General features: G+C 35.8%; 2 protein-coding genes across 2 annotated transcripts in view; both read right to left on the bottom strand.

The window, feature by feature from the left end:
* LOC148156059 (uncharacterized) overlaps positions 1-9,358 on the bottom strand; it is a 17,273-nt gene extending 7,915 nt beyond the window's left edge. Inside the window, exons 1-16 of the mRNA XM_088011359.1 lie at positions 9,353-9,358; positions 7,954-8,007; positions 7,807-7,860; positions 7,286-7,339; positions 6,745-6,798; positions 6,588-6,632; positions 6,239-6,283; positions 5,261-5,368; positions 5,078-5,131; positions 4,951-5,004; positions 4,071-4,124; positions 2,872-2,979; positions 2,024-2,077; positions 1,778-1,885; positions 1,633-1,686; positions 1,482-1,535 (exon numbers count right to left, since the gene is read on the bottom strand). Coding sequence (XP_087867485.1) covers positions 1,482-1,535; positions 1,633-1,686; positions 1,778-1,885; positions 2,024-2,077; positions 2,872-2,979; positions 4,071-4,124; positions 4,951-5,004; positions 5,078-5,131; positions 5,261-5,368; positions 6,239-6,283; positions 6,588-6,632; positions 6,745-6,798; positions 7,286-7,339; positions 7,807-7,860; positions 7,954-8,007; positions 9,353-9,358 — 960 coding nt within the window. The remainder of the gene's footprint in view (positions 1-1,481; positions 1,536-1,632; positions 1,687-1,777; positions 1,886-2,023; positions 2,078-2,871; positions 2,980-4,070; positions 4,125-4,950; positions 5,005-5,077; positions 5,132-5,260; positions 5,369-6,238; positions 6,284-6,587; positions 6,633-6,744; positions 6,799-7,285; positions 7,340-7,806; positions 7,861-7,953; positions 8,008-9,352) is intronic.
* Positions 9,337-14,912, bottom strand: part of LOC106906202 (uncharacterized) — a 24,553-nt gene continuing 18,977 nt past the window's right edge. Inside the window, exons 15-26 of the mRNA XM_088011107.1 lie at positions 14,084-14,128; positions 13,932-13,985; positions 13,808-13,852; positions 12,800-12,853; positions 12,425-12,469; positions 12,287-12,340; positions 12,078-12,185; positions 11,455-11,508; positions 11,188-11,241; positions 11,059-11,103; positions 10,168-10,213; positions 9,337-9,536 (exon numbers count right to left, since the gene is read on the bottom strand). Of these exons, the coding sequence (XP_087867233.1) occupies positions 9,454-9,536; positions 10,168-10,213; positions 11,059-11,103; positions 11,188-11,241; positions 11,455-11,508; positions 12,078-12,185; positions 12,287-12,340; positions 12,425-12,469; positions 12,800-12,853; positions 13,808-13,852; positions 13,932-13,985; positions 14,084-14,128 (687 nt within the window). The 3' untranslated portion in view covers positions 9,337-9,453. The remainder of the gene's footprint in view (positions 9,537-10,167; positions 10,214-11,058; positions 11,104-11,187; positions 11,242-11,454; positions 11,509-12,077; positions 12,186-12,286; positions 12,341-12,424; positions 12,470-12,799; positions 12,854-13,807; positions 13,853-13,931; positions 13,986-14,083; positions 14,129-14,912) is intronic.

Genomic DNA, 14,912 nt, shown 5'->3' on the forward strand with positions numbered 1-14,912 from the left:
TAATTTTATTTAATTATAGCTTTTAGAATTTACTTTTTTATTTTACTGAAAGCTTAGTATAAATAAATAAATACAGAAACTAATTAACCCATTACATCAATATTTAAAAGCAGAGATAAAAATAAAAGAATCTATAATTATTTAAATGTCTGGTATAACTTTATTTGAAGGGGTGTACATAAGACTGACATGACATTGTCATAAACATAAAGTAGTCAAGAAGTGTCATTCGGTAAATAAGGACACTTTTAATGCAAAGTTGCTCTAAAAGTTGCATTAAAAGTCCATTAAAAGTGCCAACTTTGGATTAGATTATCATAATTTACAAAATCATGCAAAGTTTACACTTTTAATTGACTTTTAATAAAACTTTTAATGCAACTTTGCATTAAAAGTGTCCTTATTTACCGAATAACACTTCATGACAACTGTCAAACATTCATAAAGACTTCTTTATGTTCATGACAGGTGTTATGTCATGTTTATGACAGGTGTTATGTCATGTTCATGACAGGTGTTATGTCATGTTCATGACGGGTGTTATGTCATGTTCATGACGGGTGTTATGTCATGTTCATGACGGGTGTTATGTCATGTTCATGACGGGTGTTATGTCATGTTCATGACGGGTGTTATGTCATGTTCATGACGGGTGTTATGTCATGTTTATGACGGGTGTTATGTCATGTTTATGACGGGTGTTATGTCATGTTCATGACGGGTGTTATGTCATGTTCATGACGGGTGTTATGTCATGTTCATGACGGGTGTTATGTCATGTTCATGACGGGTGTTATGTCATGTTCATGACGGGTGTTATGTCATGTTTATGACGGGTGTTATGTCATGTTAATGACGGGTGTTATGTCATGTTTATGACAGGTGTTATGTCATGTTCATGACGGGTGTTATGTCATGTTCATGACAGGTGTTATGTCATGTTAATGACGGGTGTTATGTCATGTTTATGACAGGTGTTATGTCATGTTCATGACGGGTGTTATGTCATGTTTATGACGGGTGTTATGTCATGTTTATGACGGGTGTTATGTCATGTTCATGACGGGTGTTATGTCATGTTCATGACGGGTGTTATGTCATGTTCATGACGGGTGTTATGTCATGTTTATGACGGGTGTTATGTCATGTTTATGACAGGTGTTATGTCATGTTCATGACGGGTGTTATGTCATGTTCATGACGGGTCTTATGTCATGTTCATGACGGGTGTTATGTCATGTTCATGACGGGTGTTATGTCATGTTTATGACGGGTGTTATGTCAGTCTTATTCACACCCCTTCAAATAAAGTGTTATCAAATGTAACACTTTATTTGAAGGCAACAAATGCAATAATTTACTAAATAAATAGATAAATGCAGAATTAATTAATCGGGTTCTTATTTAAAAACATTCAGCTGTAATTTCAGCTCTAATCTGAATATTATAAAATCTTTGATCAGGATGGAAAACGATGCCACCTTCTGTCCCGGCGGTCCATCGGGTCCTGGTCGTCCTGGTCGACCCGCGATGCCCTAAAATGACCAGAACCAGAGAATAAATGGTCCTGCAGAGAGACGGGCTGGTCGAACCCAGCAGAGCGGTTTAACCTCGTCCAAGTAAGAAGCTCACCTGGAGCCCAGACAGACCCACAGGACCCGGACCTCCAGCCGCTCCAGGCTCTCCCTGAGCAGAAACAACAAAAACTGTTAAAACAAAAACTCAACAACAAACTTTCATCTCAGGACGACTCAGAAATATCAGGGTTTTTCCTCACCGTTCTCCCGATGTTTCCCTTTTCTCCCTTTGGTCCCTGGAGCCCGTTTTCCCCGATGGACCCCCAGGGGCCCTCTGGGCCGGTCGGACCAGGAGGTCCCACGTTGCCCTGGCAACAGCAAACACAAACAACTTCCTCTTCCTCAGCAATTCATGACTGTTTGATCAGCTTCTAGAGCTGCAACTGTAATTCAGACGATTAATCGATCAATCGTGATTAATCGATTAATCGTTTCTGCCCCGTTACCTTCTCTCCTTTGGATCCAGGCTCTCCAGGTTCACCAGGAAGCCCGATTTCCCCCTGCAGAACCAGAACCACTGAGACTCATTTAAACTGAAAAACCTCAACGAAGCTGTTCATAACAGAAACTCTGTAAAACAAAAGTAAAGGCATCTTTATGTGTTTGAATGACCTAGTCAAAGTCTGGATCGACTGACTCACAAACCACTTAGCTAGCTTCCTGGCTTCAGCTGAATTACAAGGAAGAGAAAGGAAACATTTCAGTCTGTTGATGTTTGTTTTGATGTTTTACATCAAATTGCAACAAAATCCAGAAAAATTAGTTTGAAACTTCTCAGATTTTTTTTCTAAATTTAGAGTTTGGCAGTAACTTGTTAGTTTTACTCAGTTACATTTACTTGAGTAACTTTTACTCTGACTTGACTAATTTCATTATTCACAGAATGGAAAAACTTGTTCCACCAGACACAGACCTGCAGTTTTTGTTAAAGTTTCATATGTTTTAAAATGAAATAAACTGACTTGGAAAAATGTTACTTTAATTTGAATTATGTTATTTAAAATATTAATTATTTTCACTTCGTTCAATAAAATACCAAAATTTTTAAAAATATATTCTAATGACCTCCTGCTCCAAACATTTCAGACTTCTGAGAATAAAAAAGAAATTACCGTCTCTCTCTACCTGAACAGAATCAGGTTTAAATGTTTTCTTTCCTCCTTGTAAAAATTTAATTTCATGCTTTATGAACCAGTGAAACTTCCTCAACGATCCTAAAACCCATTTTCATCTGTGAGTTTGAACTCCAGCTGCAGGAAAGGCACTGATGATGATCCCAGACTGGTGAACCCACCTCTCTGCCGTCTGGCCCCGGCGGCCCCTGGGGGCCTTTTGCTCCCTCAGATCCTCGTTCCCCTTCGGGCCCCTGAGCTCCGAGCGCTCCACACGAACCCAGATCCCCCTGAACAGCAGAAGAACCAGGTAACAACGCAGGTTCAATCTCTGCTTATCATCTAAGAGTCGTCGTAGATGGTGATGCTGGATCTCCAGTAGCAGTCAGTGACACAGTGATTCTGAAGAGGGCTCTGACTGAAGACTGTTATTGTGATATGCTAGCATCTCAATTTCCAGGGAGGAAGACAAAATAACTTTGTTTCTTCATTATGAACTACACGGAGTTCAAGCTTTGATGTAAATTATTTATTGATGCTCATTAATAATTAAGCACTAATGATGTAATTGTTACAAAGCTAAAACCTCTACAGTGCCCGAGTTTCCCTACAACCAGGGGGAAGCAGTCATACCAGCAAAAACAATCAAAAACACATTAGACTGCGGCTAATGATTATTTTAGTTATCAATTAATCGATTATTCTGAAGATTAATCGGAAACATGTAGATTTTTCATTTTTATCATTTGTATACAATATTAGAATTACATTAAAGAATGCAAATAATTAAAATCCTTTTTAATAAAAAAATAAACATTTTATTGCCTAAAATGCAATAACATAACTCAATAATAATTGGACAGAAAAAGGAGATTTGTTTTTACAGAATTTGAACTGAGTGAAGAATATCTTTACATACAAAGATTATTTTAATAATAAATGCCAAAAGGTTTTTTTTTTGTTTGCACTGTTTTGGCTTGTAGTTCTTTCAGCAAATGGCCTTTTTTTTTTTTTTTTTTTTTACGTCTGTACATGTTTCAGTTCCAATTAATCAATTACTAAATTAGTAAACTATTATTTCAATAATCGATTAATCACGATTAATTCGATTAATTGTTACTATATATTAACCAATCTATGCATATTCCATATCAACATAAAGGGGAAAGTTTAATCTTAATAACAGAAACAGGATTTTAACCAAAATCATCGAACCAGCAGCTGAAGAGGAAAATAAGGCAAATTTAAAAAACAAACTGAAACTTCTTTATTTTTGCCTTGAAACCTACAAGGTTCCCTCACAACAATGTGTAAAAGTAGAAAATGCATTTGATATTTTAATTAAATATTTGAACAGATTCATGGATGAGTTCTGACTGACCTGATCTCCTTTCCTTCCAGTTGGACCCTCAGTTCCTCCAAGACCAGGAAGACCCTGAAGAGATAAAATTAATCTGAAATTATTCTCCACCACAACAACGAAGCAGATTAACATGATGGTGGCTCTTAAAGGTGACCTATAACAGGTTAGGACAAATCTATGGTCTATACAAAACATTTTCTTAACAAAATCCTTCTTAGATAATGAGATTTGAGCTGTTTTAGGGTTTCTGTCACTTTAAATCCTAATAATCTGCTGCTGGCCACGCCCCCTAACACATCATTTACAGTCACACATGGAAATGGCTCCAAACCTCAAACAACTGTTCATCTGTGGAAAGCAGAATTTTAACTCAGCTTGGGTTGCTAGGTAACGGGGCTGGGCTTCACTGGGGTTGCTAGGTAACGGGGCTGGGCTTCACTGGGGTTGCTAGGTAACGGGCAGTGCCTATGGAACTAAATTGGGGCCATAAAGTTTAGTTCAAAAGAATAAAAAAAATTATTTTAAGCACACATCATTAAGTGCTTAATTATTGCTTAATGAGCAACAGTCAAATGTAAAACACCTTAAAGGTCTTATAAAACTAAACTACATCGGTCTCTGAGTTCTAATTCAGCTCATATGACCAATTTCATTGATTTCTTCATATGAACTGTGACTGTACTTGTTTTTATGGTTTTCTCTAAACTGAATATGACTTTAGTTTTAATAATTAAATAAGTTTAACTCTTTGTCCTGTCGGTTTTACAGCAGAGCGGAAACTTTTGAACCACTTCTAACTAGCAGTTTGGAACTGAAACCCAGATCTTTAGTAAAAATTAGTATTGTTTATCTTTATGTTTTTGAAATTTGTCACATCTTAAAGACAAAGTGAGCCAACCTGTGGTCCGCTCAGTCCTGGGGGTCCTGGGTCGCCTGGCAGTCCGGGGAAACCCTGGAGGATTAATCCACTCAGTAAACCCACACATGTTATAAATATAATAATAACTTTATAAATTATGTTTTACCCTGGGTCCTCTCTCTCCTGCTGCTCCCACTGAGCCATCAGCGCCTTGTGAGCCCTAAAAACCAAACAGCAGAAATTATTTTTTTTACTTTTTAACAACTTTACATAAACTAAGGCTCTTTTTTAATCCATTTAACTGAAAAGTATTTAATAAATCAGCAGCCAAGGGTAGGTACCCACTCACTGGGATTCCTGCTGGCCCCTGCAGCCCCTGAGGCCCCGGGGCCCCGATGCTTCCTCTGGGTCCAGGTTTGCCTGTCCCACCGCTGGGACCTGGAAGACCAGGAGGGCCCTGAGAAAAATCAAAAAAATCTAAATGTGAGCAGAAAGTTGTTCATATAGACGGGATTTATATTATTGTTATTTCTGAACTTTAGACATTAAAGCTGAAATGTTAAAATATGGCTGAAAACCTATCACGATATCAGTTGGTATTGATAATTATTGATTAGTTTTTTATTTTAAATGTCTAAAATATTGTTGTTAAGACATTTCCTGTTTTATCCAGTTTTCTCTCCACGCCATTATTTTTTAAATTTTTAATCAGTTTTGAGGGGAAACATGAAACTGCTGCTGCGCCGGTTACTCAGCAGGTTGTTGCTAGGCAACCAAAGAGTGAGAGAGTGAGTTGATTCCAGCAGCCTAGCTTAGCTGGCTAAAGCCTTTCCTCTGCCTTGTTATTGATTTATCGTCCTACATTTTCACACAAATGTAGGACGATAAAAATGTTTTTATCCGACATTTCTCTGCAGAAATTATTATTTTTATTAAGATTATATGAATTAAAGATGGAATTCAGTTTTGTAAGAGTTCACATTCAAACAAGAGATTGTGAAGTGACACGAAAACATTTAGGAAAATGTTGAGTTAATTATTTAATTCTAATTTATCTGGTGTTGATTTATCAATTTTAAAGAAAAGTTGAAATTAAAAGCAAAATTCCTTTATTTCCTTTAAATAAACAGTAATGTGTGAGTATTTTTAAATAAATTAACTAAATTCAACAATAGTTGCCATTTTGTAGAAATGCAAACCATTTCTTTTATTTCAGACATGAAAACATGCCCTTAGCAGTGACTCAGAAAAATAGTCAATAGGAGAAAAAAAAGTCGCATGTATTAAAAACACAAATGTAAACAATAAAATAAATATATAAACTTACAGGCGGTCCCAGGACTCCTTTGGGTCCTTCATCTCCAGGTCGGCCCTAATGAAAACAAACAAACAAACAAAACAAGTTTTTTGCACAATTTTAAACAAACAGAAATAAAATATATAATGTTATTGTACAAACAATTGTACATTTTTTTTGCAACTGTTAAATATCATATCCTTATTTCTCCTGATTTCCACATACTGATAACATTTAAATTATTTTAAAATCATTATTTATGTGAAGCTTTAAGACCCTAAATTAACTTTTAATTGAAGAAGGACAGAGAAATTAATTAATTCTGAAATTAATTTTCTAATAAAGTCATTTTATAATTATTTTTAAAACATTTTCTCACCTGAGATCCGCGAGGTCCTTTCTCTCCAGGAGAGCCTGGCAGACCCTAAATAGAGATCACATAAGAAATTAAACTATTAAAACCCTCACCAGGTCACAGTTCAGTATTCAGAGATTTTTCAAAAGACAAAAATATAAAAAATAAAACAGATACTTACTTTCGGACCCGTTTTCCCAGTGGGGCCCGGTAATCCTCTAATCCCTGGTTCACCCTTTGGAAATAAAGAAATTCAATAATGTTTGTCTTTTTTCTTTAGCTTGACAGATTCCATTAATTAAATCATCAAAAGATAAAACAAACTAAACAAAATAAAAACCACGAGGATCAATAGAACATCAAGAAATTCAGTTGTTGTTTTTTTAAGTTTCAGTTGACAGCAGTCGGAGCGACTGCTGATGGTTGAAACTGTAAATATTTTCAGTACAGGAGTAAAGCTAACAGCTACTAGGCTAACGTTAAAGCTAAAAGTTACCCACAGAAAAAAATCAAGCTAACAGCTACTTATGCTAACAGTGCTCCTAAAAGCTACCGAAGGCATGAAGCTAACAGCTAGTCAACCTACCAGGTGCTTCACCGAAGAGTAAAGCTAAAAGCTACTTAGATTTATAACGTTTTGACACAAACTCACTTCCAAAACTTGAACCTTTGATTTAGAATACGGTCGACATTAACAGGGAATGAGGGGGGCATTTATTTACCCGTTCTCCCATTGATCCTGAAGGCCCTCGCATGCCCACAGCCCCAACCACACCCTGATCAAAGATGGAAGAAGAAGAAAATCAATAATCAGAAATACTAACATACATAACAAAAACAGTGTAGCTTAGCATTCTGGCTAAGGCTTTTCTTTAAAACTTTAGGTTTATTAACTTTAGTCAAAAAGACCAGAAAATTTGATTTTATTTGTTCATGTTTTAAATAATAATTTCACCTCCACTTCACTAATATGATGCAGAAGTTTTGAAAAGAGGGAATTTACTGTTTTCTGATTCTTTTAGAAATCCCCTTTGCTAAAAACAAAACTCATAACAACACGGCTATTTTAAACCCTCTAAGGCAGAAATAATTTAAATTACATGGCGTTATTATTATGTGTTTTGTGCGTAAAACATCTTATCCAGTTTCAAAATGTACTTTAATTTATTTAATTTTTTAACACATATCTAAGCTCGTTTTGTGTTGATTCAATATTTGGGATCAGCGCTGAAGAATCACTTACATACATGCCAACTGGGCCCTGAGGTCCTTCCAGGCCCGGTTTCCCCGTGAAACCCTGGAAACACAAAACACACAATCAGATCACATAGATACGAATAAATATACATTTATACAACAATAATTCATGTTCTGGTTATGGACGACTCACTTTTTCTCCTGGTGGACCCGGAGAGCCCGGGGGCCCCGTCTTCCCTGGTGGCCCCTGAAAGACAAAAACACTCAGATTAGGTTCTTAAGCAGGGTTGGATACTGTTTACTGTGTTTACTCTGCATAACCCTGAACGTCCTCTGCAAGAAGCTGCTTTACAATCGAGGTTATTATAGCTAGCTAAAACTAACAAAGCAACAGAAACTGAAATTAAGAAAACATTTTGACTGAAATAAACAAAAACAGTAACTAGTGAAAAAAAACTAAAACTGATTAAAAAACAAACTAAAACAAACCGAAATTATAGATTTAATCGCCTTTGTTTTTATGTTTATGAATCTATTCATCAGCTGTTTGAATTGAAGTGAAATTTATTTATTTTTTCCACCATGCCAGCAGATTATGTCAGTTTTTGGCACTCAATATTCCTCCTGGCAGCTATGCTAATGCTAGCACCAGAATTAGCTAGTTGCTCAACAATATTTGGTCAATTTTTTTGGAAAATAGTTTCCTCTGAATGAGTTTTCGTTACCCAATCAATGCATATATTTATGTAAAATCCCAATGCTTTGACCTTTTTTAATTCTGCACCAAAAAAATGAACCAAAGTATGAAAAAAGCAAAACAATATTTAACTAATAACTAAAACAACACTCTCTAAAGACCAATCAAACTAACTGAATTAGACAAAGTCACAATGAAATAAAAGTAACTACACTGAAAAACCCTGTTTATAACAACAGTGTCTTCAGTCAGAGGCTTTTTTCAGTGCTGTAACACTGACTGCTACAGGAGATCCTTCCTGATCATAAAAGGAAACTTTGATGAAACGTGTGTAATAAATAGCTACATTTAATTTCTTTTCATTTTCTCTATAAAGTTATATTGAATTTTAATTCTAAAAATTTGATAATTTTACATCTTAATGGGTAACATAATGTTTAAATTATACTATATCAGTCTAAGGATATTTTAATCAGTATTTAAAATGTTTTTTAAAATATCCATCATTATTTACTGTATTAAAATCTGAGAACTATTTAAACATTTTTATCTATTTTGCTTCTATTTTCAGTGTGATTTTAATCACTTGGTTGATATTTAAGTGTGTTAAATATTTATATATTCATAAAGTTTAATTGCAAATAAAATTAGTCTAAAATAAAGAATAAGCATTCCAATTAATCGTGTTGAATTTAACCAGTTTTAAGTTTTTATTGAATTTTTTTTACGTTAATTTTAAGATGTTGGAACAAGAAAAGCAAATATTAAGGGATTTCCTGGTTAAATGAAGCTAAATATGTAAAATGTGGTTAAAAAAGGAGAGAAAATGTGAAATAAATAAAAAGTTTAATGTAAAGTACCGGAGAACCGGGCGGCCCGTCTGCTCCTCTCTCACCAGCATTTCCAGGAAAACCCTGGAAAAAAGCAAAGGAAATAAAAACCGTAGATATTAATAGCTTCAAGTTGTAATTTAATATTTACTCTCAGCTTCATTCATCAAATTAACTCTTGAACTGTGATTAATACATGATTACCCTGGAGCCTCTGAAGCCAGCGCCGCCGTCTGCGCCCTGCAAACCCTGCAACAAAAACAGAAAGAAAAAACATATTTATACATGAAAAAATCAACAAATAGGAAAATTATCTGGCAAGTGTCTGGATTATTGTGTCAAAAATTATTTAATGGTGAAATCAGATGAAATCATGTCAAATTCTTCCTTTGTTGGGAAATTTAGATCCCAAACAACAAATATTTGTGTAAATTTGATGCCATTGTTTTGTTCATAAAATTTTGACTTTTTAAACTCAGAAATTTTCTTGTTTTTCGAAAGAAAAAAATCTGCGATTAATCTCAATTTTTTCTTTTGATGGACATTTCCTCTTTTTATCTTCTTCTATCTCCAATGCTGCTAATGCGGCGTTGCAAAAATACACCTGAATATAAGAGTTTAACAATTAAACATCTTTTCACTAAACTTAAACAGACATGAAGACATTTATAATCATTCAGTTCAGTTAAGATGCATAGAGTCATATTTTTGTACTGAAAGACATGAAAATGGTTAAAGTTCAGCATTTAAACTAAATGTGAAGCATTTAGTTTAAATGCTAAATGCTTCTCTCTCTCACATACACACACACACACACCCTCACACACTCTGCTTATGTTCGATGTGATTTGAGTATGATAGAGAATGGGAACCTGTGTACCAGGCTTTCCTTCTGCTCCCTGCGGTCCCGTTTGCCCAGAGAAACCCTGAAATTAATCAACAAAAACAAACTCATTAAAGGAAAACATGGAAAACATCTGAACGCAACTTCTCTCTGTGAATAATCAACTTAAACTATTCCATTTAAAGCAAGCAGGAGGAAAACATAGAAATACCAGAAACCTGAGCAGGGAGTCAACAGCCAGATCATCAAAGTGTTTGTAATTTATAAGTTTATTAGTTTTACAGAGGTTTTTATTCTTTATATGTCCGGTATATATTAATCTTTTCATACATAAGTCAAAAGAAGAAAAAGAAAAACAAAACAAAGCCAGTACAGAAATAAATATTTAAATTCCTGTCAATAGTAAACTGAAAAAAGTGTGAGTTTATTTTACCTTCACTTGTTTCTACGTTCAAAAATCAAACAGCAGAAACTTTCCTGTATATTTTTATAAAATGTATCACCAAGAAATTCCAGCTCAGTCTGCAGACAAACTAAAAAAATAATCATAATCAAAACTGTATTGACTCAAAAAACAAAGTGCTTTTAAATCCCTCTGCATGGTGCCAGTTTGTTAGGTGTCCAAACTATCAGATAACAATTTTTGTTATTGGAAGAAAATCAGCACTTTAGGATTCATCTGGAACAAAATAGGAGGAGCTAAATGTGCTAAACGTTTTCCAACGTTAGCTAAACAGGAATTAGCTTAGCACATTAGCTTAGCACATTAGCGAACGTGTTCCCACTCCTGATTGGGAGGATCCAAAACTCACCACAAAATTTCTGCACAATTATATACTAAATCCAACTGTTAGAAAAACAATTTAACCACCAAATTAAACCTGTTAGCTAACTGTTTGTCTTTAAGCTAACAGTTTACAGACTCACCGTTGGGCCTGGTTGGCCGGGATGGCCCCTCAGTCCAGCCAAACCCTGGAGGAAACAGGAACAACATGAAGAAAATAAATGAATACATGAGTTTGATCCAACATAAAACATGTTTTCTGTCAGATGAACCTTGCTGCCTCTTGGTCCGGGTTTCCCAGGTCGGCCATCTTGTCCTCTGTTCCCCTTCAGGAAGGTCAGAGTGTTAGCCTGATTTCATCGCAAATTCATATTTTTATGCAAATTTTGCTTGAAAACAAATCAAGACACTGAATGAAATTAAACTAAGGAAAGAAAAAAGCTGCCATGTTGGAGGAAACAGGTTTTTATTGATTGTTTAGGGAGAAATAAAATATTTTGTTGTGAGATCACAATGTAGAAACTCAAATCATCACTGACCTTTAACCCCTGGCTGCCCTGTTTGCCCGGCAGGCCGCCCTCACCGTCCGTCCCCTAAACGAGAAAATATCAAATCAGTGCAGATCTTCGTTCAGAGACAATGGAAATAAAACAAGTATGTAACATTAACGTTTTTTCTAGCAAATTTTTGACATTTCAATCACAGAAATGTTTAAAATAATCTCAGAAAAGTTCAAAGTTCACAAATAAAGGCGGGAATTTCTGAGTTAGAAATAAAGCAGAGAGCTGTAAACTTTCCATAAAGACAATGGCAGGTACATAGATCGAAAAGAAAAAGTGTAAACTTCTGAGATTTCCTAGAAAAAACAAGTCGAATATTTAGGAGAAAAAACTCAAAAGTTTTTAGATTTACGTCAGAAAATCTGAAGAGAAAATTTGTAAAGTTCTGAGGTTCAAAGGTCAAATATTTTTGTCTTTTCAAGCTCAGAAATTTCACAATTATTTTTCTTTAAAATTTCTGACAATCTCAAAATTTCTGAGTTTTTGACATAAAAATGTACTCCTTTTTTAAAAAACCTCGCAGCTCCAACGGCATCATAAAAACAGCATGTGGGTTATTATTACTATTATAATTATTATGATGGCGGTGCTTCAGTCTTTACCTCAGTACCTGCAGGGCCCGGCGGGCCGCTGGCCCCGGGGAAGCCGGGCAGACCGATGGGGCCCCGCTCCCCTTGAGGGCCCCGGACGCCTGTGGCCCCTGGAACTCCCTGAAGCAAAGAAACAAAGTCAGAGAAAAATAATAAACGTAAACAGGTTGATTTAAAATCAAACCTTCTTCCCAATAACTAATAATAAATGTTGTTCCTACTCTGTCGCCTTTAGGTCCTGCGTCTCCTTTGTCTCCATCGGCTCCTCGGTTCCCCTGTCAGACAATAAAACATGGACAATTAAATAAAACAATCAGATTTTCACACTGAAACTCGAGTCGATCTAAAACACGACCCACCGAGGCTCCGGGGAAACCCAGATGACCCGGCCTGCCTGGCAAACCCTGAGAAAAGTAAAAGTTAAAATGATCAATAATTACATGAAAACGTAAGTAAAACAAGTCAAATAATGAAGTAAAAAATAAAAAAGTGTCTTTTAAATGGAATTAACTCAACAAACTATTGTAGAAAAGATCAATAATTCATGAAACAGAATAAAAATCAGCTGAGCTGCTGAAAGAAGCAAACATGTTCTCATGATGCAGTGGCGGAGTTTGGCCAGCAGATGGCAGCGTGAGGCAGCAGGATTTGCTCAGAACCTTTTGGGTTTTTAGCATTAATGTGACAAACAGAAACCGGCTGAGAACCAGGTGGACTGTAGGACCTGAACTCACCGTGGGGCCCTCAATGCCAGGATCCCCCCGAGGGCCCGCCGGCCCCAGAGGCCCCTGGGGACAAACATCAGAGTTTAAAACAAAAAACCAACAGGAAGTGAAAATACGGTTAAAAATGGCCACTGCAAACAGGACTCAAGATGTAAGATTAAAGATCTCCACAGGGGAATTAATTTGTCCAAATAGCACAAAATTATTATTATTATAATTATTATTATTATTATTATTATTAGGGCCACTGGAGATAGAGAAAAAAAAGTAAATTTCTTCCACAAAAGATCAGATTTTTTTTTAAATTAATCTCTGAAATTTTAAAGAAAAACAAGAAAATTTCTGAGTTATAAAGTTACAAATTTGCAAGAAAACCCCCCATAAATTTTTGTTAATCTAAAAAATATATATATAGAAAAAATAAACATAATTTTTTTATTTTAAAGTTAAAAATATTTGACTTGAAAATCAGAAATTTTCAAGTTTTTTTTAAAGAAAATTTCTGAGATTAATCTAAAAATTTCCATTTTTTTTTCCTAGCAAATTTGTTTCAGATTTTGCTTTTGAACTGCGGTTTCTGGGGGGGCCACAAAAAAAATCCTTCCAGGGACCTCAAATGGCCCCCGAACCTCACTTTGAACACCCTTGATGTAAAACGGGTCTTTGTGGCTCTAGATGCAGTAAAGTTAAACTCTGACCAACTTTTCCTTTTCCTCAGATCATGATGCTGCCACCATCATGTCAGGCAAATTATTTAGACTGTTTATTGAAAACAAGCATTTTTACTTCCACTTTCTGTTCTGCTCCGTTTCTATAAAATAAACTGAAGTTTGTGTTTGTGACAGAATGTGGAAAATCTCAAGACGAGGTGAATAGTTTAATTTCCTTTAATTAAACGTAGAATCAACAATATAAGAGTCAGAGTATTTGTATTAATGGAGGATTTCTGTTTAAACACTCAGATCTCCAGAGAATTGTCTTAAAGTCACATGAAAATGTTTCGGTGATTTAACCTACAGGATCTCCTTTCGGTCCAGCAGCGCCCGTCAGTCCTGGGTGACCCTGTTGGGAGGAGCATGAACCCGATTTTAGCTCCTGCAGCCGCTTTGACGAGGCAGCAGCCAGAGAAACCTGAACCCACCTGAGGTCCTCTGTGTCCTGGAGGTCCGATCGGCCCCTGCAGGCCTGGAGGCCCCTGGTCAGAGACAAAACGAAGCCATTTTACGTCTGAACCAGAATCCAAACATGAGGAAAAACTGAAAATCTGCAGCATAAACGAGCCAGGTTTCATACCTGAGGCCCCTGGGGGCCAACGCCACCAGCTGGGCCCATTTCACCCTGCAAACAAACAAACAAACATTTTTATTTCCTTACACAAAAACAGCAACCAGTTCACCAAGTTTAGACGTTAAAGTCAGTTTAGTTTCTGTGACACATTCAAAACCTGAATCCTTACATTCCCAAACCCAGTAAATTAGAAAAAACAAAAGTAAAAGTAAAAATAAATACCAATCAGGTTCAGATTTCACAAAAACATCAGGTTTTTGTGAAATTAAGCTTTTTTTCTTAGGGGTCTTCTAAAATATTTGAAAGAAAATGCAGCTTGAGAAGCTAAAGCAGCTAGACGCTATGCTAGCTGACAGGCTATTGGCTGGAGTTTGCAGTTTCCTTGGCTCTGATTGGCTGAACACAGAAGGGAGGAGATAAGGAAGACTGTTAGCTTCTGTGGTAGCGCTAGCTAAGACGGTTTCCACTGTGGGAATTAAAGAATATTAAGGCATATTTGTTGTTTGAACTGTTAAAATAGGCAATTAAACGTGTTTTTCACAATTATTTGAGGATTTTATCTGCAAAGAAAATCAAAACAAAGTACATCACTATTTAAACATGTTGTATAGGAAAGTGGGTCTAAAGGAGCTGAAATTGGATCAAAAGAAAATGGTTTGACACATTTCTGTAGGAAGAGTGAATGAAAATCAGGTGCAAAAATAAGACTTTTGTTTCTGTTCAGTTTAATATTCTAAATCTAAACTCAGGAAATGAAACAGGAACAAAGATTCTTCGACAGAGGGGAAAATATTGTTCCTAAAAATCTTTGACAATTAAATAGGGCTTAGTATAC

Source organism: Poecilia mexicana, unplaced genomic scaffold (genome assembly GCF_051168715.1).
Source record: "Poecilia mexicana isolate PSO_F unplaced genomic scaffold, ASM5116871v1 scaffold_12, whole genome shotgun sequence".
NCBI lineage: Eukaryota > Metazoa > Chordata > Actinopteri > Cyprinodontiformes > Poeciliidae > Poecilia > Poecilia mexicana.